Source organism: Brachyistius frenatus, unplaced genomic scaffold, assembly GCF_029030835.1.
Source record: "Brachyistius frenatus isolate BFR_SWC_R1_liver_20210118 unplaced genomic scaffold, ASM2903083v1 Contig_311, whole genome shotgun sequence".
NCBI classification, from domain to species: domain Eukaryota; kingdom Metazoa; phylum Chordata; class Actinopteri; family Embiotocidae; genus Brachyistius; species Brachyistius frenatus.
The window spans coordinates 105,155-129,425 of record NW_027210910.1 but is presented as its reverse complement, the minus strand read 5'-3'; the positions used below and the strand labels follow the sequence as shown (position 1 = coordinate 129,425).

At 42.8% G+C, this 24,271-nt stretch overlaps 1 protein-coding gene across 1 annotated transcript; it reads left to right on the top strand.

The window, feature by feature from the left end:
* Positions 1-387: 387 nt before the first annotated feature.
* Positions 388-9,765, top strand: b4galt7 (xylosylprotein beta 1,4-galactosyltransferase, polypeptide 7 (galactosyltransferase I)). The gene is given in 7 exon segments (XM_069722996.1): positions 388-699; positions 4,655-5,008; positions 5,092-5,317; positions 6,324-6,407; positions 6,555-6,659; positions 7,431-7,458; positions 7,461-9,765. Coding segments are annotated over 7 exon segments (975 nt in total). The 5' UTR covers positions 388-646; the 3' UTR covers positions 7,586-9,765.
* Positions 9,766-24,271: the final 14,506 nt, after the last annotated feature.

The following is a 24,271-nucleotide window of genomic DNA, read 5'->3' as shown; positions in this document are numbered from 1 at the left end:
AATAACACTAATTATATTTTGCTTCACACTCCAGTCCAGCAGGTGGCGGTAATAAAGTTAATCTGCCAACAAAAACAAACCAATAGAGGAAGAAGAAAAAATAGTAGGAACCATTGATTGTAATCGCCGCAGTTTCCTTCCGGACTCATATACGGGCTTGGACCTCACTACAATTGGGCTACTGTTTTAATATTTCCCAGCGTGAAAAATATCCTAAAAACATTTACACGTCTTTTGTTTGTTTTTGTTCTGTTAGTTGTGACTTTTTCCCGCCAAACTGACTCGTTAACGGAGAGCTCGGCGGCGGAAGGTTTCGCGGTAGAACGGCGGCGGAAGAAGAACGTGAGACCGCGACGTGTCCAGCGGCTAGCCTGTTAGCCGCCGGAGCTAACGGGCTTCGCTTGGACCGACGTGGACCCGGTACCGACGTGGACCCGGTACCGACATGGACTTTAACGGCTCACCGAGCAGATGTTTAAAGGCTCTGAAACGGAGCCGCCGGCGGGTTTGTGAGCGGTGAATCACGGAGGACAGTTTGGACGGATGTCTTAGTTTTTAGTCTCGGTCGCAGCTTTATTTACAAACAAACAAACAAACAAACAAACAAACAGTGGTCATCCGGCAGCTGCAGTTGTTCTAATTTAAAATGATGTATTCATCGAGGAGGAGGCCGGTTCTCTACTTCCAGGAGGACAGGAGGTAAGAAACGAGCTCGTTGTTCAACTTTAACTTCAAACAACTAACAAACTGGTTCAATCTGAGAAACAACGAAGGATTCACATGTTAGTGGTTTATTTTCCTTTTTGTCCTAAAACTTAAAACTATTTTAGTCGTCATGATTATTTGCAATGAATCCTATTAAATTATTCTGATTAATTTAATGATCAAGGTGCAAATGAACATTTCTGAAATCCTTCATTTAATTCACTGTTTTAGTTCTGCTTCCTGTCTGTGACCCAACCTGTTTTAGTTCTGCTTCCTGTCTGTAACCCAACCTGTTTTAGTTCTGCTTCCTGTCTGTGACCCAACCTGTTTTAGTTCTGCTTCCTGTCTGTGACCCAACCTGTTTTAGTTCTGCTTCCTGTTTGTGACCCAACCTGTTTTAGTTCTGCTTCCTGTTTGTGACCCAACCTGTTTTAGTTCTGCTTCCTGTTTTAGACCCAACCTGTTTTAGTTCTGCTTCCTGTCTGTAACCCAACCTGTTTTAGTTCTGCTTCCTGTTTGTGACCCAACCTGTTTTAGTTCTGCTTCCTGTCTGTGACCCAACCTGTTTTAGTTCTGCTTCCTGTTTGTGACCCAACCTGTTTTAGTTCTGCTTCCTGTTTGTGACCCAACCTGTTTTAGTTCTGCTTCCTGTTTGTAACCCAACCTGTTTTAGTTCTGCTTCCTGTCTGTGACCCAACCTGTTTTAGTTCTGCTTCCTGTTTGTGACCCAACCTGTTTTAGTTCTGCTTCCTGTTTGTGACCCAACCTGTTTTAGTTCTGCTTCCTGTTTGTGACCCAACCTGTTTTAGTTCTGCTTCCTGTCTGTAACCCAACCTGTTTTAGTTCTGCTTCCTGTCTGTGACCCAACCTGTTTTAGTTCTGCTTCCTGTCTGTGACCCAACCTGTTTTAGTTCTGCTTCCTGTTTGTGACCCAACCTGTTTTAGTTCTGCTTCCTGTTTGTGACCCAACCTGTTTTAGTTCTGCTTCCTGTTTGTAACCCAACCTGTTTTAGTTCTGCTTCCTGTTTGTAACCCAACCTGTTTTAGTTCTGCTTCCTGTTTGTGACCCAACCTGTTTTAGTTCTGCTTCCTGTCTGTGACCCAACCTGTTTTAGTTCTGCTTCCTGTCTGTGACCCAACCTGTTTTAGTTCTGCTTCCTGTTTGTAACCCAACCTGTTTTAGTTCTGCTTCCTGTCTGTGACCCAACCTGTTTTAGTTCTGCTTCCTGTCTGTAACCCAACCTGTTTTAGTTCTGCTTCCTGTTTGTGACCCAACCTGTTTTAGTTCTGCTTCCTGTTTGTAACCCAACCTGTTTTAGTTCTGCTTCCTGTCTGTGACCCAACCTGTTTTAGTTCTGCTTCCTGTCTGTGACCCAACCTGTTTTAGTTCTGCTTCCTGTTTGTAACCCAACCTGTTTTAGTTCTGCTTCCTGTCTGTGACCCAACCTGTTTTAGTTCTGCTTCCTGTCTGTAACCCAACCTGTTTTAGTTCTGCTTCCTGTTTGTGACCCAACCTGTTTTAGTTCTGCTTCCTGTTTGTAACCCAACCTGTTTTAGTTCTGCTTCCTGTTGTGACCCAACCTGTTTTAGTTCTGCTTCCTGTTTGTAACCCAACCTGTTTTAGTTCTGCTTCCTGTCTGTGACCCAACCTGTTTTAGTTCTGCTTCCTGTCTGTAACCCAACCTGTTTTAGTTCTGCTTCCTGTTTTAGACCCAACCTGTTTTAGTTCTGCTTCCTGTTTGTGACCCAACCTGTTTTAGTTCTGCTTCCTGTTTGTAACCCAACCTGTTTTAGTTCTGCTTCCTGTTTGTGACCCAACCTGTTTTAGTTCTGCTTCCTGTTTGTAACCCAACCTGTTTTAGTTCTGCTTCCTGTTTGTGACCCAACCTGTTTTAGTTCTGCTTCCTGTCTGTGACCCAACCTGTTTTAGTTCTGCTTCCTGTCTGTGACCCAACCTGTTTTAGTTCTGTGACCCAACCTGTTTTAGTTCTGCTTCCTGTTTTAGACCCAACCTGTTTTAGTTCTGCTTCCTGTCTGTAACCCAACCTGTTTTAGTTCTGCTTCCTGTCTGTGACCCAACCTGTTTTAGTTCTGCTTCCTGTCTGTAACCCAACCTGTTTTAGTTCTGCTTCCTGTTTTAGACCCAACCTGTTTTAGTTCTGCTTCCTGTTTTAGACCCAACCTGTTTTAGTTCTGCTTCCTGTTTGTAACCCAACCTGTTTTAGTTCTGCTTCCTGTTTGTAACCCAACCTGTTTTAGTTCTGCTTCCTGTTTGTGACCCAACCTGTTTTAGTTCTGCTTCCTGTCTGTGACCCAACCTGTTTTAGTTCTGCTTCCTGTTTGTGACCCAACCTGTTTTAGTTCTGCTTCCTGTTTGTGACCCAACCTGTTTTAGTTCTGCTTCCTGTTTGTAACCCAACCTGTTTTAGTTCTGCTTCCTGTCTGTAACCCAACCTGTTTTAGTTCTGCTTCCTGTCTGTGACCCAACCTGTTTTAGTTCTGCTTCCTGTCTGTAACCCAACCTGTTTTAGTTCTGCTTCCTGTCTGTGACCCAACCTGTTTTAGTTCTGCTTCCTGTCTGTGACCCAACCTGTTTTAGTTCTGCTTCCTGTCTGTGACCCAACCTGTTTTAGTTCTGCTTCCTGTCTGTGACCCAACCTGTTTTAGTTCTGCTTCCTGTCTGTGACCCAACCTGTTTTAGTTCTGCTTCCTGTCTGTGACCCAACCTGTTTTAGTTCTGCTTCCTGTCTGTGACCCAACCTGTTTTAGTTCTGCTTCCTGTCTGTGACCCAACCTGTTTTAGTTCTGCTTCCTGTCTGTGACCCAACCTGTTTTAGTTCTGCTTCCTGTCTGTGACCCAACCTGTTTTAGTTCTGCTTCCTGTCTGTAACCCAACCTGTTTTAGTTCTGCTTCCTGTCTGTAACCCAACCTGTTTTAGTTCTGCTTCCTGTCTGTGACCCAACCTGTTTTAGTTCTGCTTCCTGTCTGTGACCCAACCTGTTTTAGTTCTGCTTCCTGTTTGTGACCCAACCTGTTTTAGTTCTGCTTCCTGTCTGTGACCTCGTCTCGTTCAGGCTGGATGGGTTTTATTTTATTCTTTGTGAAGCAGAAAGTCTGTTTTATTCACGTTGTGTCTCTTAACTTTTCAAGAAGTGAAACCTCTGAAGTTCCCGTCAGGAAGAGAAGTGAGTCGATAGGTAGCTTTGTATCTGGACCAGTGGTTCCCAAACGGTGGTCCGGGGACCAACAGTGACCGGCCGGTTTCTGCTGAAAGTCTCCAAAGATCTGCCGTGTCGTTATATTTAGTTTTTGCTGGATTAATGAATCTTTTAAAAACACTGAAAGCTGCGACCGTTTATCGATCAGTCGGTTGACATAAATAAATCTGTTTCATGAAAACAGCTGTTGATCCTGTAAACGTTGTTTCTGTGTGAAAGCTGTTGTCGCTGGTTGGTTTTCTGTTTCTGGACTAAAAGTTCTGGTGGGTTCATGAAGTCGTGTTGAAGACTGTTTGGGAACTTCTGTTCGGTTTGACTCTTTGGTTTCACTGCATGGAAGAAACTGTCAATCAAATGCTTCTAACATTCGTGTTTAAGATTTCTACATCGACTCGTCATTTTAGCACAAAAACATCGGTTTGATTGGAAAATGTGCATCTTGTGTGTTGATTCAGGAATCAGGTGAACCGGTGTTTGTTCAGACGTGTTCGGATGATAAAAGACGAGTAACGTCGTCTTCGGACTCTGAGACGGGTTCCTCTGAACCTCCGTTCAAACACCAAGCTGGTCTCGACCTGAAACCCGCCGGTCTCGACTTGTGACACTAATAAGCATCGTTTACTAAAGTAGAACAAAGTTTCTTGCATGTGAGAACAGAAGACCGATGACCCGCCGTAGAACCGGAACCGGAACCAGAACCCCCTTCACCGCCTCCTTCCTCTGCCTGCAGGTTCCTGTCGGGTAAATGTACCGTCTACAAGCTGTTTGGGCTCTGCATGGTTCTGGTCCTGGTGTCTCTGCTCTGGCTGCAGCTCAGCTGTTCGGGTGAAATGTCCTCGCCGACGCACGAGGACCGCGGCGCCCCCCAGAGGCCGGCGCCGCCCTGCCCGCTCTACGTCCCGGCCGACGACCCGGCGTCCGCGGCGGACGACCCGTCCTGGGGTCCTCACAAACTGGCCCTGGTGGTGCCGTTCAGGGAGCGCTTCGAGGAGCTGCTGGTGTTCGTTCCCTTCATGCACACGTTCCTCAACAAGAAGAAGATCCGCCACAAGATCATCATCATCAACCAGGTGGACCACTACAGGTGAGGAGGCGTGGCCTCCCACCGCAGCAGAGCCGGAAGGTAACCGTCAGCCTGCGTGAAGTGATGTTTCCTTCCCGTTTCAGATTCAACCGAGCGTCTCTGATCAACGTGGGTTTCCTGGAGAGCGGCAACGACACCGACTACCTGGCGATGCACGACGTGGACCTGCTGCCGCTGAACGAGGCTCTGGACTACGGCTTCCCCGAGGACGGCCCGTTCCACGTGGCCTCGCCGGAGCTGCACCCGCTCTACCACTACAAGACTTACGTGGGGGGAATCCTGCTGCTCAGCAAGAGGCACTACCACACGGTACCGAGCTGCTGCACGCTCAGGAGGTTCTGGAGCGCCGGTCCTCCACCGGGTCCGACTCCAGAACCGCAACATCACAGAAACATAGACCTGACCTGTTACAAACAGGAAATGAACCAAATAAAAACTGAGAATAGAAGTAAAATAAAACCAGTGAAATAAAAGATTCTGATCAAGTCTCAAGAATCTGAATTAAACTCTTTGAAATATCAAAATTACAACTTTTCAAATGTTAGCCGTGTTTACGAAAGCTCAGATGAGAGCGACTTCCTTTAGGTTGTTATCGTACAAACAGACGACCTTCCAAAGTAAAACCGCGGCATCAGAATTTCTGTAGACTTCAAAATAAAAGTTTGACTTTCTTCCCCTCAACCTTAACAATTCATTTTGTTCCCACGACCCATTCAGAATGGCCTCATGACCCACTTTTGGGTTGCGACCCACCAGTTTAGAACCACTTGTTTTGCTGCTCAGTTTTCTCCCAGAATTTTTCACGGCAGCTTTCGACACGTCAATAAAACATGTTTTTATTTCCTATTAATTTGGTAATTCCTCAACACGTCGTGTAAATCTTTGTGAACAGGAATGAAATGTTTTTTTTCTTTATTTAAAGTCCAACCAGCCTTGGAGCTGATGTAGTGATTTAAACTGTCCACTAGATGTCGCTGTTCACCCAGCTGTGCTCTGAATGAGGAACTCCACAAGCTTTCTTAGTTTTATCTATTTTAATCTCAACTTTATACAGCTGGAGAAATTCAAATAGATGAAATTAAATCCTTCATCTCTCTTGAAAAATGTTTGAGAACATTTCAGGGTTTTTTGCTGAGCTGTTTTGTGGAGACTTTGTTGTTTTTTTCAACACTTAAAAACGCTGCAAATTACATCTCAATTTTTGAGAAAAGCTCCAGTAAAATGAACATTTTTGATATTAACAATTACAAAAAAACGTGTTTGTTCAGTCGTTATTTACGGTCACGTCTGTTCTTAAGTCTGCGTTTGTCTGCAGTGTAACGGGATGTCGAACCGGTTCTGGGGTTGGGGCCGAGAGGACGACGAGTTCTACCGACGGCTGAGGAAAGCCGAGTTACAGGTCAACGGAAAATATTCAAATTTAAGAACTAAAAAAACTCAATTTTTGCTGCTTCTTCTTCTTCTTCTTCTTCCAGAAATATACAAAGAGGTTTTTAAAGCAGTCGAGTTTCAGATCGGTGGAATTGATGAGCTTGTTTCTCTGCAGCTGTTCAGACCGAGCGGCATCACGACGGGATACAAAACCTTCCTCCACATCCACGACCCGGCCTGGAGGAAGAGGGACCAGAAGAGGGTCGCGTCTCAGAAACAGGTACCAGACGACCAACCCGACAAACAATCACTCAGGTTTTACAAATCTGATATCCGTTAGAAGACTTGTTGGTGAGACGAGTCGGTGTCGGTTTGTTGAAAATAACAGACTTTAAAAACATGAGGCTTTCATCATGGTAAGTTTATTTTGTTCTTATTTAACAGCTTCCAGCAACGAACAAAAAACAGAAACACGGCAACTTAAAAAGACGCACAGTCGGACATCAAGTCAACAATGAGACGAACAGTTTAAACAGTTCAATAAAAAAATAGAAAAGGAACTCAAATGATGTAAGAAAATGAAAATCTGCAAATTCGTAACTTCAAGACCCTAAAATCAATCAAATATTTTGCATTTAAAAAAATGTCTTGAGTGAATAATTGATTATCAAATCAGTTGTCAATAACTCAACAAACAGTTTCTGCGTGAACACATCGGTTTTGTCGGTTTAATAAAAGACGTGTTGCAAACTGAACCGCCAACTTTTGATCCGCTTCTGTTTTCCTCGTTAAAGTCGCCGCATTACGCTTTTAATACAAACTCAACACTTCCTGATATCTGTTTCAAATTAAAATCCATGTAGCCGTTTCAGTAGAGAAACCTTTTATTTCTTAAAAAAGACTTTTATTCTGAAAGAATTGCAGGACTGGACTTTAGATGTGTGATCCAGAAGAACCCCATGATGACGACGTAGTTTAAAACACAACACGGTCTCTGTTATTGACCCTCAGTAATATATTAACCCCCCCTCCACCCCACCCCACCCTGTAGGAGCAGTTTAAGGTGGATCCGGAGGGGGGCTGACTAACCTCCGCTACCAGGTGGATTCCCGACAGGAGCTGACCATCAGCGGCGCTCCGTGCACCGTCATCAACATCAAACTGGAGTGCGACCAGAACACGACGCCCTGGTGCCTTCTGGGATAGCGGGCGGCCCGGTTTAGTTCCCCCGGAAGGTTTTAACGTTCGGATGACGAGCGGTGACTTTATTTCGTTGTTTTAACGGGAAAAGCAGCGTCAGATCTGCAGCGGGAACATCCGAACGTGGCGGTACCGGGACCGGCCCGATGCAGAACCACAAACCTTTACAACAGCAGGGCGGATAATCAAAACCTCCCGATGGGTTCTTACAGTCAGCCTGAACTTCAAACACTCACCCGGACTGACGGCGGGGGTGTCGGACCTCTGACCTCTGACCTCAGCAGACTGGACGGACTGAACCGAACCGGACCCGAGCTGCTTCAGGACTTTTTTTGTTGTTGTCGTTCTAGCTGGTACCTGCTGTGAATGCAAAAACGTCCTATTTTTTAGATGTTCCTCTGGGCGTCGTGCAAATAGAGCGGAGACGGTGAAGACGAGGGCGACGCATGTTTCACGGGACGTCACGGAAACATCTGCATCACGGTAACTCCAGAGGTTTCAGCTTTTTATCCACGAGGGACATCAGAGATCAAACGTTACGTTGATCCTTCAGTAAATATATTTATACTACAAAAGTGTTGATGAAATTTCTCATTGTTTTTTTATTTTATTTTGTTGCTGATGCGGTTAAAATGACGAGTCGGGAAACTCTACGAGTTTAATTTTTTTTAAATTTTGTTAAATATGTTCCTCTATGGAAACGCATCACATTCACCAAAGTAAAAAAAAATACAGACTTTGATTATGAGCTCTGTATGTCATTTGTTACGACATAATTTATAATAATTATCAGGTAATTAATAGAAAAAGCACATGAATTGAGGAGATCCAATAATGAAAACTCCCACTTACTGTAGAAAGTTCTGCTTCCAGAACCGGTTCTGTTCTGGTTTCAGAATCATCGTCAACCAGCAGAATTGTTGCATTAAATTTATCATCAGATTTTGAAACAAAATAAATAATTTAATACAAAAAACAAACAAGCAAAGTCGTCAGATTGTGTCGTTCACCTGCAGATTTTTAGCGTCTTAATGCAAACAGAGTTACGACATTCAGTTCTGGATGTTTGAGTCCGACGAACGTCCTCCGCTGTTCGTGTGTTGAAGATCGTCGATAAATAAAAACATCGCCCGATCATCAACTCGAATACTAAAACGTACGTTCGAAACTCGGACTGCAGATTTTTTTTAGCGTGAGTCGCAGCGTGACGGCGTCGTCACGGTTACCAGAACATCCACATCGTACTCGCGCGGTCGCCAGCGTTTAAAACGCGAGTCGAAGGTTCAAATTTCGAATTCGTTGATCACGAAGTTCATTCAGTGGATTTAATCCAGATTGAATGAGACTGAAACCATCTGCAGTCACTTTATTGATTTATGGTACAAAAGCAGTAAATAGAAGATGTGAACAAAAATCCACCACAAATAATATTTTCTGAATTTCAGTTTTATTAACGGATGTTTTTCTGCTGAGAGAAGAATCTGAGGTTCGACACGATTAATGAATTAAAACTATTTATTTTGGAGAAATACCCTTTTTTTTTTTTTTTTTTTTTAAATCTGTTAAAACATTTTTATTATTAATTTACAAAAGTAACTGATTGATTTCTTTGGAGTTATTTGATGTGAAACTGGGTCAACTGCTGTCGTTCAGATTCAAATACTCTGAATTTAAGAATCGATCCATCTCGCCTCTAAAACAGCAGCTTCATTTATCAAACAAACGTTCCCAGTTTAGGTTCATGTTATCAAAACTAAATGAAACATACACATTCTGGAGTTTTAAGTCCTCTTGTCACGAAACGGACTTTAAATATTGAAAGTTTACTAAACGTAATTTTCTGTTTCCGGCTGAAAAACATACAATGACACATTTCAGTTAAAAATTTTACCAGAAACTCTGATAATCCACGAAGTTACAAAAAAAAAAATATATATATATATATATATATATATATATGAAACTCCATATTCATGTCGGAGTCTCTGCAGGTCATTTAAATTTACAAAACGAGGTTTGAATCCCGTCAGCCAGCAGGATGTTCATATGAAACGCTGACAATTGAGTGAAAACAGTTTAAACTGAAACTTTAAAAGTATTTATTTGGTGGGATGCTGTTGAGGGAACAACAGATAAACTGGAGCATGTTTTTTTTAATATAATTTTTCAGTATTTTACCTTTTTAAAAGCCCACAACGATACTTGAAACGTCCGTGAATTTGCGCTCTTGGAAAGTGAAATGTAACGTCGGTCGGCTTCAATCCCGACGAACGATTTTCTGTTACAGTCTGTTTGTTTTATTTCCTGAAATACACTGTACATGTACACTCATGTCATGCTGATTTTATTTTCCAGAGCCAACGGTACCGTGTCTTATGAAATATTCAGTATTTATACTATAAATCTAAGTCTACAAAAAAAGAGTTTGAAGGTTTTTTTGTTTTTATATTTCCTTTTACTGCAATGTTTTTATCTTTTGTGAAATATGTAGCTACTGTTCTGCTTACATATCAAGCTTTCATATGAGCATAAGACGATAACATGATATATGATGCACTCTGCAATGAGTTTATAAAATATTTAAAACCAGCTACACCTCAACAACTACAACAGAGAACTGTCCTCCACATTTACTCCTCAGAGGGATGAGTCACCATTTTCAGTCATAATTTTCAAATAATCCTCCAATAGTTCACAGTTGTTATTGAGTCGTACTTTTTCTTGAAATGCCCGTCTTCTCCTCAGGCAGCACTGCATTAAAACACACTATTCTGGAGTGGAAATCACTGCATGGGCTCAGGAACACTTGTGAAAACCATCGTCTGTGAACACAGTTCATCGCTGCGTCCACAAACGCAGGTTAAAACTCGAGATGAAACTTGTAATACTTCCTCATGAAGGTTGTTGATTCCTGCTGCTCGTTAAACAGGAACAGACTCGTACAACATCATTAATATGTTTTAAACGTAAACACGGTATAAAAGGCTCCTTTTAAAGTAACAGTTTGCTTTCTCTTTTCCCGTCAAACAGCAGTTTTAACACGTGTTGATGAGCTTAGCGTCGCTCAGCAGCTCCCCCGGTGGCCCCCTGCGGTTTGTCGCCGTCCTCTCCAGCAGATAGAAACCGGCTCCGGCGCTACAGCTGTGGGTTTTGGGGTACGAGCCAACGGCTGCGGAGACAAAGAGAGGAGGTGAACCTCCACCACCTCCTCTTCCTCCTCCTCGGAGCTGCTCCCCTCCGGGTGCAATTTTCACCTTTTTGTTGGAGGTGACTGTGGTGGAAAAAAAAAAAAAAAACACCTCTGTGCTGCCACAAATAGACCCCAGCAGCTCCGGCACTAAAGCTTTGTGCTAATTTCTTAATTCCCCACTCAGTGATTATGAAGCTTAATCTCAGCAGTAACATCAGATAATGGAACGTGTGCAGTAATAACGAAGAGAGCCGGCGTTCACACGTACTCACGGAGGCCGAGGCCTCCGGAGCAGATGTGATGCCAACACTTCATTTTCAGCCTCTGGTAATGAATGTGAGGGATTATGCTTCTATTATGGAACAATTAGCAAAAAATAAAAGATAAACTTGAGGGATGAGCGCCTGTAATAACGTTCACTCCACGGCTAATCAAACACTCGAGGGACCGGCAGTCCAAACGCAGACGGACTCATCTGAAGCTGTTTCATGTCGGGATAAATTTGTGTTTTTTAGAGTCCACTAGAAAGTCTTTAAATTTCTTTCGTTGGAGTTCGAAGTCGAGTTTTTCTGCATCGTCTGCGTTTTAGTTTCCGTTTTTAAAATCGGTGTTTTCCCTCCTCGGTTTGTCCTCCATCATCGTTTCCTACGAAGTGTGCTCAACGTAAGTCAGACGTCAGGAGACTTTTATTAAAGAAGCTAAATAAAACACAAAGACGGGATTTCCTTCCTGTTAGGAAACATACAGCAGTTAAACCTGCTGATGAAAATTAATATGAATTAAAAAATCAGTCTATTATCTGAGAGCTCCTGCAGTTACTTTTAACGTCACCAACAGACCGACGCGTGTGTGTGTGTGTGTGTGTGTGTGTGTGTGTGTGTGTGTGTGTGTGTGTGTGTGTGTGTGTGTGTGTGTGTGTGTGTGTGTGTGTGTGTGTGGGCATCCGTCCACCTACAGATGGTCGGAGTCTCGCTCGTCTGTCGCGCTGTGATTGGCTGCTTCACTGCTGCTGCTGGAAGCTTCTGCACTGAACCTGACAGACATTACACACACACACACACACACACACACACACACACACACACACACACACACACACACACACACACACACACTGACCGTATAGCATCTATACGGGAGGATCAGTATAATACCAGCGACGGTATGGTTTGAACAGCATACGGAGCTGCGCGGCTTTGTAATATAGAATCAATAAAAAAAATGACTTCAGTACCAAATTACCAACAAAACTGTTTATATTACATTTTTATTTTTTTTGCTAAAATGTATTCAAACTTGAATTTTATTAGTTAATTTAAGTGAAGAGTCGAAAGGAGGAAACAAAACTGATTATAAATTTAAAAGGTGCAAAAAAAACATTAAACCAAAAATCAGTCGTAAACAAATCTAAAACTAGTCTGAAACTACTTCTGAAACCAGTTTAAACTGAGTCCAGTTTCACTGCAAAACCAACTGATAGTTTGGTTCCTATAAATTTAGAAAGCGAAGTGGAGAGCTCTTTATTACAAATAAATAAGAATTATTTAAAGCAGCCAAATCTCCCGTTTAGAGAAACTGAAATGTTTCAGGTATTAATCCAAACAACTGAATATATAAATAAATAATTTGTATTGGCCGTTGGGTCATTAAATCTGTTATAAAGAAAAACAATTCTTCAAATTTACGATTACTTTTGCTTTTTGATATTTGAAGGACATTTTGCTCAATAAATGTCTGATCAGAGTTTCCATTGTAACACGGAGTGTGATTCAGTGAGCGACCACCGGAGGGCGCCGTGCTGTTTGTTATCGGCTGCAGCAGTTACACTTCGGTTCATCACAAACACATCCGATGTTTAAGGACCGGAAACTAATTGAAAATGTAAATTTTTCACCTCAGAAAATAAAACATCTACTAGATACTGCATCAGTATTATTCTGTAAATTCTTCAAAATGTTGCAGGAAAGTTTTCAGAGTTTGGTTCCTCTCGACACTTTAATGCCGAATAAAACTAGTCCAAATAATATCAAAAATGTTTTTTTAAAAGTTTCACAACTTTGTTCCCACAACGTTCAACAATAAAACCAAATGTTAAAACAATTAAAACACAATTATATCTGAGCAGATTATGATTTTAAAGATACGGTCTCTTATATTGACCAGTAGAAGTTTCCATATATCAGCATTCATGTTACACTTCATAATAAACAAATAAATCTGAAAGTAGGAGTTATTGTGTACATTATTAGAATTGATTTTCAAGCTTAACTAAGAATTTGTCAAACACAAATCTTAATTAATAAATAAATAAGAGCAAGAAGGTGCAGCTGAAGACGCATTTATTCGCCACTTCGTATTTTCAATGTTCAAAATAAATATCATAAATATTCAATATTTATGGTCGTTTCTTTAAACATTAATAATTGATTGATTGACAGTTGTATTTCGTCCATAAACTCGGCTCTTTGACGGACACGGTTGGTACGGTGTTTAATATAAATTTATGAGCAGCTGTAGATCATGTGAGCAGTTTTATTGTGTTATTTTTTGATGTACGAACGGTAACCGAGCAGCAGCTCCACGTCGGTGCCGTTCCCTCCCATAAAGCCGGTGTCTCTGGCCGGCGGCGGAGTTATGGCATTTTTGGCATAGCTGTGCTGCAGGTGAAAACACGTCGCTGTGAAACACAGTTTAGCTTAATGGTTCCCCTCCTGCAGCAATTTGTCCTCCACAACAACACATAAATTACCGTTTAGACGACTGTAGGCCGGCGGCGCTCGCAGACGCTGAGTGACAGCTCGGGCGCTACTCAAACTGATGTCTGGAGACCCCCGGGGGACGTCGGGGGGCTTCCAGGGAGTCCCCGTTTACAGTTCAGCTTTGATTTACAACAATTTTACACAATTATAGCCTGAGAGAGACTTCACTCAGATCCGTCCGGCTGCTGTCTGATCACGTCCGTTAGCTAGCGGTGGAAATGTTCACGTGAGAACGACTGACCGACGACGACTCCGAAAGGAGAAAAACTAAGAAACGTTCAGCCCAGTTTAATGAACTATTGATCAGTGACAGAGCAAATCAAAAGAATACTGAGCAAACATCTGTGTTGCAGTAATATGTTTGACCACTAGGGGCAAAGAGATTGCTGTATGTCTGCGGTGAGTCAAATCCGGGTTTCAGACCGAAATGTGTTTGTTAGCGTTTAAACATAACTGGTTCAAACATACGAACCAAACCCAGACGACGTCATCGCCCAGCTTTTAGAAACACCTGTTTCAGTTTGGGCCCCAGTGGACGACTGCAGTACTGCAGCCGTAAAATGACCTCAAAAAGACGCAAAATGATCAGAAAGTGACTAAACTCTTCACATGGTTTCATTTAAATAACTTCGAACAGGTCGGAAAATACCGATTTTTAACTTTAAAAAAAAGAGCAAACTCATCACGACCCCTCAGATTCACCTGGCGACCCTCTACAGGGGCCCGACCCACAGATTGGCTGCAGAACCACTTCTTTCCCTTGTGATACTGAGTATTTTGTACTTGTACTGCAGTATTGCGTACATCCTTGAACAGATTCCTGCCGTCAGGTCTCTTCGTGTCTTTTAACGGTGAAGAATCAACAACGTGTTCATTAGTGTCGGAGCCAGAAACGATCTGTCACTCATCATCGCCGGGGGAAACGCAGGAAGCTTTTTGTTGTTTTTAAACTGCTGACACTCAACATCTAGGACAACGTAGCGTCTTCACGTCTTCACGTCAGTCCCTCGGAGGGAATGTCGTCCGACCGAGTCGGAGCTCATGAATGTTTTATTGTACGAGGAAAACTAACGAAGCTGTTATTAACCTCTTCGTCCTCCTTTTCGTCCTCCTTTTCGTCCTCCTCTTCGACCTCCTCTTCGTCCTCCTCTTCGTCCTCCTTTTCGTCCTCCTTTTCGTCCTCCTCTTCGTCCTCCTTTTCGTCCTCCTTTTCGTCCTCCTCTTCGTCCTCCTTTTCGTTCTCCTTTTCAACCTCCTCTTCGTACTCCTTTTCGTCCTCCTCTTCGTCCTCCTTTTCGTTCTCCTCTTCGTCCTCCTTTTCGTTCTCCTTTTCGACCTCCTCTTCGTTCTCCTCTTCGTCCTCCTTTTCGTCCTCCTCTTCATCCTCCTTTTCGTCCTCCTTTTCATCCTCCTCTTCATCCTCCTTTTCGTCCTCCTCTTCGTCCTCCTTTTCGTCCTCCTCTTCATCCTCCTTTTCGTCCTCCTCTTCGTCCTCCTTTTCGACCTCCTCTTCGTTCTCCTTTTCGTCCTCCTCTTCGTCCTCCTTTTCGTTCTCCTCTTCGTCCTCCTTTTCGTCCTCCTCTTCGTCCTCCTTTTCGTCCTCCTCTTCGTCCTCCTCTTCGTCCTCCTTTTCGTCCTCCTCTTCGTCCTCCTTTTCGTCCTCCTCTTCGTCCTCCTTTTCGTCCTCCTTTTCGTTCTCCTCTTCGTCCTCCTTTTCGTCCTCCTCTTCGTCCTCCTTTTCGTCCTCCTCTTCGTCCTCCTTTTCGTTCTCCTCTTCGTCCTCCTTTTCGTCCTCCTCTTCGTCCTCCTTTTCGTTCTCCTCTTCGTTCTCCTCGTCCTCCTTTTCGTCCTCCTTTTCATCCTCCTCTTCGTCCTCCTTTTCGTCCTCCTTTTCGTTCTCCTCTTCATCCTCCTTCTGGTCCTTCTTTTCGTTCTCCTCTTCGTCCTCCTTTTCATCCTCCTTTTCGTCCTCCTCTTCGTCCTCCTCTTCGTCCTCCTTTTCGTCCTCCTTTTCGTCCTCCTCTTCGTCCTCTTCGTCCTCCTTCTCGTCCTCCTTTTCGTCCTCCTTTTCGTCCTCCTCTTTATCCTCCTTTTCGTTCTCCTTTTCGTCCTCCTCTTCGTCCTCCTTCTTGTCCTCCTTTTCGTCCTCCTTTTCGTGCTCCTCTTTATCGTCCTTCTCGTCCTCCTTCTCGTCCTCCTCTTTATTCTCCTTTTCGTCCTCCTCTTTATCGTCCTTCTCGTCCTCCTCTTTATCCTCCTTTTCGTTCTCCTTTTCGTCCTCCTCTTCGCCCTCCTTCTTGTCCTCCTTTTCGTCCTCCTTTTCGTCCTCCTCTTTATCCTCCTTCTCGTCCTCCTTTTCGTCCTCCTCTTTATCGTCCTTGTCGTCCTCCTTTTCGTCCTCCTCTTTATCCTCCTTTTCGTCCTCCTCTCCATCTTCAGGTCTCTTCAGTCGTCCCTCCAGAGAGACTGAACTTCTTTAAGTTCAGGCAGGTTCCCGACTGTCCAACCAGAGATGCGACTCGATTATAAAGTGACACCTTCGTATATTCATGTGAAACATTCGGCTCGGGGGGACAGACGGGGGGGACGATGTGTCTCAGCACGACCTCGGCCGTCTCGCCGGCCCTCCGTGGAAATGACCTCCACGTCCCGCCGATAAAATCCAAAATTTCAATAAGGAGCCGGAGACATGTCGGCACATCGAGACCATGAAGTCCCGAAGGACATGATGAGACAATGAGACGATGTTAGAGGACGAGACAATGAGACGATGCTAGAGGATGAGACAATGAGACGATGTTAGAGGATGAGACAATGAGACGATGTTAGAGGACGAGACAATGAGACGATGTTAGAGGACGAGACAATGAGACGATGTTAGAGGACGAGACAATGAGACAATGCTAGAGGATGAGACAATGAGACGATGTTAGAGGATGAGACAATGTTAGAGGACGAGACAATGAGACGATGTTAGAGGACGAGACAATGAGACAATGTTAGAGGATGAGATGATGTTAGAGGATGAGACAATGAGACGATGTCAGAGGATGAGACAATGAGACGATGTTAGAGGATGAGACAATGTTAGAGGACGAGACAATGAGACAATGTTAGAGGATGAGACGATGTTAGAGGATGAGACGATGTTAGAGGATGAGACGATGTTAGAGGATGAGACAATGAGACCATGTTAGAGGATGAGACCATGTTAGAGGATGAGACAATGAGACCATGTTAGAGGATGAGACAATGTTAGAGGATGAGACAATGAGACCATGTTAGAGGATGAGACAATGAGACGATGTTAGAGGATGAGACAATGTTAGAGACAATGAGACAATGAGACCATGTTAGAGGATGAGACAATGAGACCATGTTAGAGGATGAGACAATGAGACCATGTTAGAGGATGAGACAATGTTAGAGGACGAGACAATGAGATAATGTTAGAGGACGAGACGATATTAGAGGATGAGACAATGTTAGAGGATGAGACAATGAGACGATGTTAAAGGATGAGACAATGAGACGATGTTAGAGGATGAGACAATGTTAGAGGACGAGACAATGAGGCAATGTTAGAGGACGAGACGATATTAGAGGATGAGACGATGCTAGAGGATGAAACAATGAGACGATGTTAGAGGATGAGACAATGAGACGATGTTAGAGGATGAGACAATGAGACAATTTAGAGGATGAGACGATGAGACAATGTTAGAGGATGAGACAATTTAGAGGATGAGACAATGAGACAATGTTACAGAATGAGACAATGAGACGATGTTAGAGGATGAGACGATGAGACAATTTAGAGTATGAGACAATGAAACAATGTTAGAGGATGAGACAATTTAGAGGATGAGACGATGTTAGAGGATGAGACGATGTTAGAGGACGAGACGATATTAGAGGATGAGACGATGTTAGAGGATGAGACAATGAGACAATGTTAGAGGATGAGACGATGTTAGAGGATGAGACAATGAGACGATGTTAGAGGATGAGACAATGAGACGATGTTAGAGGATGAGACGATGTTAGAGGACGAGACGATGTTAGAGGACGAGACGATGTTAGAGGACGAGACAATGAGACGATGTTAGAGGATGAGACGATGTTAGAGGACGAGACGATGTTAGAGGACGAAACAATGAGACGATGTTAGAGGATGAGACGATGTTAGAGGATGAGACGATGTTAGAGGACGAGACGATGTTAGAGGATGAGACTATGTTAGAGGACGAGACAATGTTAGAGGACGAAACAATGAGACGATGTTAGAGGATGAGACGATGTTAGAGGATGAGACGATGTTAGAGGACGAAACAATGAGACGATGTTAGAGGATGAGACGATGTTAGAGGATGAGACGATGTTAGGACGAGATGATGTTAGAGGACGAGACGATGTTAGAGGACGAGACGATGTTAGAGGATGAGACGATGTTAGAGGACAAGACAATGTTAGAGGATGAGACGATGTTAGAGGACGAGACGATGTTAGAGGACGAGACGATGTTAGAGGACAAAACGATGTTAGAGGATGAGACAATGAGACACTTTTTTCAGTTCATCTTTTTGTGTTAAAATGCTAAAATAAATAGTTCAAACTCAGTTGTACTTCTTCAGGCTAGAGTTTTTATTCGTAAAATTATTTGGTATTTTTTTTTACCGTTACTGACGCCAATTTTGTCTTCGTACATTGTGACCGTGGAGTTGCGTGAAGACTTCGTATTTCTCCGGTTTCCTCGTAATCTCTCTATTTTTGCCACGTTATACTCGGGATGCGTTCAAAGAAAAACTACTGTTCGAAATTCGCTCTGAACTATTTGCTTTTTCTTTGAATATTTGCGTTACGGGAGCCTGAGTTATTGATGGTTTTATTTGAGTTATTGATGGTTTTATTTGAGTTATTGATGGTTTTATTTGAGTTATTGATGGTTTTATTTGAGTTATTGATGGTTTTATTTGAGTTATTGATCCGTGATGGTCTCAGGTGTTGCTGATCTTAAAGCCGTCCCGTCAGCGTTCCTCTTTGATGTTCTGATCTTACCTGCTGGACGAGCTCACAGGATGTTTATCCCCCAGCTCAGTGTTGACAGGTGTGGAGGAGGGGGGTGCTCAGGTGTGTGTGTGTGTGTGTCCAGGTGAGTCGTCCTCCGTGCCCCTGGGCTCTTCCTGTAGTAGCGTATGCCCCCCCCCCCCCGCCTTAACAGCTCCCCAGTGAAGACCATTAGCTGCTAAACGCTCACCGCTGTTTATTTACCCGCCGTCGTGTTTCTTTCTGTCGTCATACGTGTTTTTCTCATGTAGCAGCGAGGAACGTCCGGAGAGTCTGAACACGAACAAAAAGAAAAGCCATGTTCACTGATGTGGGGACAAAGACGGCGACATCGTAAACAGACATCAGCTTCTTTTTTCTTCTTGTTGTAGTTCCTGTTTTCAAAAAACAGGTAAAAAGATGTTTACAAGCTGAAATTGAGATACAAAGACTTAAACCAAACAAAAGTATGTAGATGTATGTGCAAGATTAGATTCATGTGATCAGAACAAAATCATCAATGGAAGCTTTTGAAAATGTTTTGACAATGCACAACATTTTTTATTCAAGATTAATTTAATTTGAACTTCTTTAACCTTGAACAGTAGAACTTTAGGATCTTAAAATGGAACTTACTGATAGAACTTCGAAGTTTGGCTTTCTGGAAGAAAATTGTACTTTCTTAATTGTTGTTCTGAATTTGTACCCTCATGGTTGAAATGCACTTATTGTAAGTCGCTTTGGATAAAACCGTCAGATAAATGAAATGTAATGTTTAACCAAATACTTTAATGTTAAACAGCCAGTCTCCTGTTTGAGTCTTCAGGCTGCTAAAGAACTGATGCTTCTTATAATGTGACCAAAATAAGAGAGCTGCAGTTTGGTTAATGTACTACTCAGACTGCATATCAAAGTATTTGTACTCTCCGGGTCTGAAAAAAATAAGTGCAGTACCGCTGAGGGCCACGAGGGGCTGTCTCCAATAGACTCCCATTCAAAAAGCATCAACTTCTCTCCTTCAGATTGAAACAATAACGGTCAGAATAAAATAAATGGCTGAGCTGAGCTGTGACAATGAAGCGATGGACTCGATAACGTTCGGTGACTGATGATCATTAGCGGAGGCGCTCTGAACTTAATTAAATTAAGTAAACTCGAGCCGTTGTTTTTACTTCCCGTCGTCTCTTCCTGGTTTTGAACCTGATCACCTTCACTGTCTGGCGCTCCTCCTCGTTAAATCTCAGCGCGCCATAAATAAAAGGCGTTCCCGCCTGTCATCTTAACTTCCTGCCCGCAGCTGTCTGATGGCCCCGCCCACCTCCAGCACTAAACCTGGAGGGGGGAGGAAGAGGGGGGTTACGGCTACTTAGGTGGTAATATATCGCCCTGAATACCACAGGTGTCTTCCTAAAGTGGTCTGGATCAGATAAGAGGCTGACCCCTCCTCCTCCCTTCCCACCTCCCACACTTCACACTTCACACTTCAAACTTCCCTCCATCAACCGCTGTCAGCTGATCGTTTGGTTTTCAGGGCAACAGGCCGGTTATTGATTCGATTATAGAGAAAACTGTGAAAATGATGCATATCGGTGCTGAGTGACATCAGTTAGAGGTCAGAGGTTGACGTCGAGATGTGTTGATGACGTCGAGATGTGTTGATGACGTCGAGATGTGTTGATGACGGCGAGATGTGTTGATGACGGTGAGATGTGTTGATGACGTCGAGATGTGTTGATGACGGCGAGATGTGTTGATGACGGCGAGATGTGTTGATGACGGCGAGATGTGTTGATGACGTCGAGATGTGTTGATGACGTCGAGATGTGTTGATGACGGCGAGATGTGTTGATGACGTCGAGATGTGTTGATGACGGTGAGATGTGTTGATGACGTCGAGATGTGTTGATGACGGTGAGATGTGTTGATGACGTCGAGATGTGTTGATGACGTCGAGATGTGTTGATGACGGCGAGATGTGTTGATGACGGTGAGATGTGTTGATGACGGTGAGATGTGTTGATGACGGTGAGATGTGTTGATGACGTCGAGATGTGTTGATGACGGCGAGATGTGTTGATGACGGTGAGATGTGTTGATGACGGTGAGATGTGTTGATGACGGTGAGATGTGTTGATGACGTCGAGATGTGTTGATGACGGCGAGATGTGTTGATGACGGCGAGATGTGTTGATGACGGCGAGATGTGTTGATGACGTCGAGATGTGTTGATGACGTCGAGATGTGTTGATGACGGCGAGATGTGTTGATGACGTCGAGATGTGTTGATGACGGTGAGATGTGTTGATGACGGTGAGATGTGTTGATGACGTCGAGATGTGTTGATGACGGCGAGATGTGTTGATGACGGCGAGATGTGTTGATGACGGCGAGATGTGTTGATGACGTCGAGATGTGTTGATGACGGCGAGATGTGTTGATGACGGCGAGATGTGTTGATGACGTCGAGATGTGTTGATGACGTCGAGATGTGTTGATGACGTCGAGATGTGTTGATCGGCAGATGAGCGGCAGATTCAAACTAATTTGAATTAATTGTGCCAGTTTTAATTCAGCCCGTAAAAACATTGTTTTATTTGTTTGGCCGAATCCATAGAGGACCTTAACAGGTTCCCTGATGAACTCCTTCAGGGTTTGTTTTTGGTCCAAACTTCTAGATGTTCATTCTTTCTGAGGTACTTTTAGAAAGCAGAAACGTCTGATGAAAACTTTGCAGCAAAAGCAAAAGAGAAAAATATTCAGTTGGCAATAAATGATTTCAAGATTTTTTGCTTTAGATAAAATCTGATTTTCAATGTCATGTTCACAATTTAAGCTTTTTTTTTTATGCCTTTTCTGTTTCCAAAATAAAAGTTAAAAAGAAAATTAGGCTTGTTTGTTATTGATAGAACACATTTTAACCAGTGATGGCAGTTTAATAAATAAGTCTCCTAAGATCCAAGCAACATCTTAAAGTGTCCATCAGACCACCAGTCCGAAAACCCAAAAGATAGTTTTAAAATAATAAAGAGCTGGAACCAGACAATGAAAAATCATCAACGTTTTTTTGCAGAACATTTTTTGTCGTGCAACTAATTGACGAGTTCTTTCAACACTTACATCGAAGGAAATGAAAGATATTAAAACAACAAGCCGCTGCATTGTTTGTCTTGACGAGTGTCATGTAAATTGAAAACACGTCTTTTCAAATGGTAAAACATGAGAAGAGAAAAACATTTTAACCACAATTTGAGGAATTTGCTGAATTCATTCGTCACTTCAAGAGTTGGAGGAGAATTAATTCACTTTTAAACGTTTTTTTTTTTTTTACTTTTCCACTGCTTCCAGTTCACGGCTTTATAGCAAACTCCTGTTATGAAAACAATTAACCATATTTCCCAAAAATCTTTCCAAAGAATTGCAGAATCTATATACAAATGAGCTAAACTTTGCTTTTCATTTTGAAGCCGTGCGTGAAGCGTCTGATGAACAAACACGTGGGTCGTCCTGGTGAAGCCGGTTTTCTCCAGACTTGTTGAGTTGGACTCCTGCTGGAAGAAAATGTGCAAATAATGATATATTCAAGCAGACAGAAGAAGTCTGGTAGTAAATCTACAGACGTGGTGCGATGTTTGCTTTTTCTTTTTTTTTTCCTCCTCTGAAAGACGGACGTGTGGAAATCACCTGACATGTGTGAGCGGAGGGAAACCGGGCTGTCGGTCTTCATACCTGTCGGGGATAATAACAGGTATTTTAGCAGTGAGAAGAGTCTGTGATTGGAGCAGAAGGCATTTTCTTCTTTCAGAGGGAGGGAAGCGTCAGCGTTTTGAGGATTTGTAAACTGGTCGTGACAAGTAGCCGTAAATTACCGTTTAAAACATCCATTAAAGCTCATCTGGCACAAATAGCCAGTGAAGCCATCCATCAACATGCCTGAGTGACAGCGACGGCCGCGACACCACGAATGCAGAGAGACGGCTTGTGATTACGTAAACGTTGTAAATGACACGGCGATTAGAAAACCGCTCGAAAACGCTGCAACTAAAACCTGCTGAGACGGACGGATTAGTAGAAACAACACAGTCGAGTACTAAAGATGAACGTGAGCGATATGAGCTGCGCTACATTAATAGAAAACACATTATCTGGACTCTAAATGTTTATAAGGACCTCATGTTTAATAAATGTATTCATAATTAACTATGTTTAAAAGTAATTTAACCAAATAATTGGTTTTCAGTGTTTATCCAGTTAAGGACTCCTGGAACCTTTTCAGGACCTTGAAGCTCGTCAGCTCGGTCGCTGCACGGAAACCAAGATCCAGAATCACGCGAGCGTTCGGTCATTCGGGGAGAATTTGTGCGCCATAATTCAGCCGTCGATCAGAAGCCAACGTGGAAGTTTCCTCTTTATCGGTCACGTAAAACACGTCCTGTCTCTCGTTTAAACGTTACGACATCGTGCATGTGTCGGAGGAAAGCTGCGTGCCAACTGCCAATCAAGTGTCCGTGTGGTATGTAAACAGCGACAGCTCGCCTCGTGGGTTCGGACTCCAGCAGAGCCGTCGTTCCTCCGTCACCACCAGCAGCTGCAGCTGCAGCTTTATTGGCCGATTAGAGACTTGAGTTCACGTTTGGGAATGTTGAGCTGCCACACGGTTATTTTCTAGAACAAAAGATTCAGATGCCAAATAGAATTAAATTAAATGTATATAATTAGCAGCGTAAATGACAGGAGGAGCGATCACCGGTGTTCAGCGAGTAAATTAAACATTTGAAAACGACTTTCTGCATGTTCGTTTGAACTTTTCAGGAAAAACGTGTCGACCTAAAACTGCTGCGATCGGTGAATCATTTCTTTCTTGTTCTTATTAAACGGAGAATTAACCTTTTTTTTTAATTAAAAATCAAATTGTTGTTTATGTATGAATTCAACACACAAACCAAAACAATAACTTCCTCGTAGCTTCTGTTTTATGCTGAAGTCAAAAATAAGAACTGAAAAAAACAGACCGGATTTGATTTTGATATTTTGGTCTTTGGTCTTCGTGTTGCACTCGATCGGCAGTAAATGTGTCGGACGAAGCTGCTGCAGGATATAATGCAAATATGATGAGCTTAAAAATCCTTGTTTTTTAGTTCAAACAAAAGGCCTCATTAGAAAAGTTAACGTGTGTGAACAGATTCGTCTCCTTTAACTTGCGTAACTAAACTCGACAGGATGTCTTTACAGATCTTTGATCAGATTTTTATAATTAGAGGGCCGTAAAATGTCTGAAAAAGTAAAATGCGTCATGTTTTATGGAATTTATGACCGTAAAATACATTTCAATACTTTAGACATTTAAATTATAGTTTGAAATATGTTTTGGCATCATTTTAATTTGATAAAAATCCACATGAATAATATTGTAATAGATTTAAAACGCTGATTTTTAAAAAGTGGTCAGATGCTGTTTTGTTTTCTTTTATTTAAATTTTTTTGAATGAGTGGATGAATTATTGCAGTGTCAAATTATATGTATATTTTTTGATGTATTATGTTGTTCTCTGTTAAATGGTAAACCTCCTGAAGGGAAACGTCCTCCTTTATTCTCCTCCAGTCTCTCATGGACACTCAGCAGTGTGATTTTCTCGCCGCCGGCTCTTTGCTTTAGTTAAGTCAACATGAGCGTGACTGAAAACTGGCCGATCAAACAGG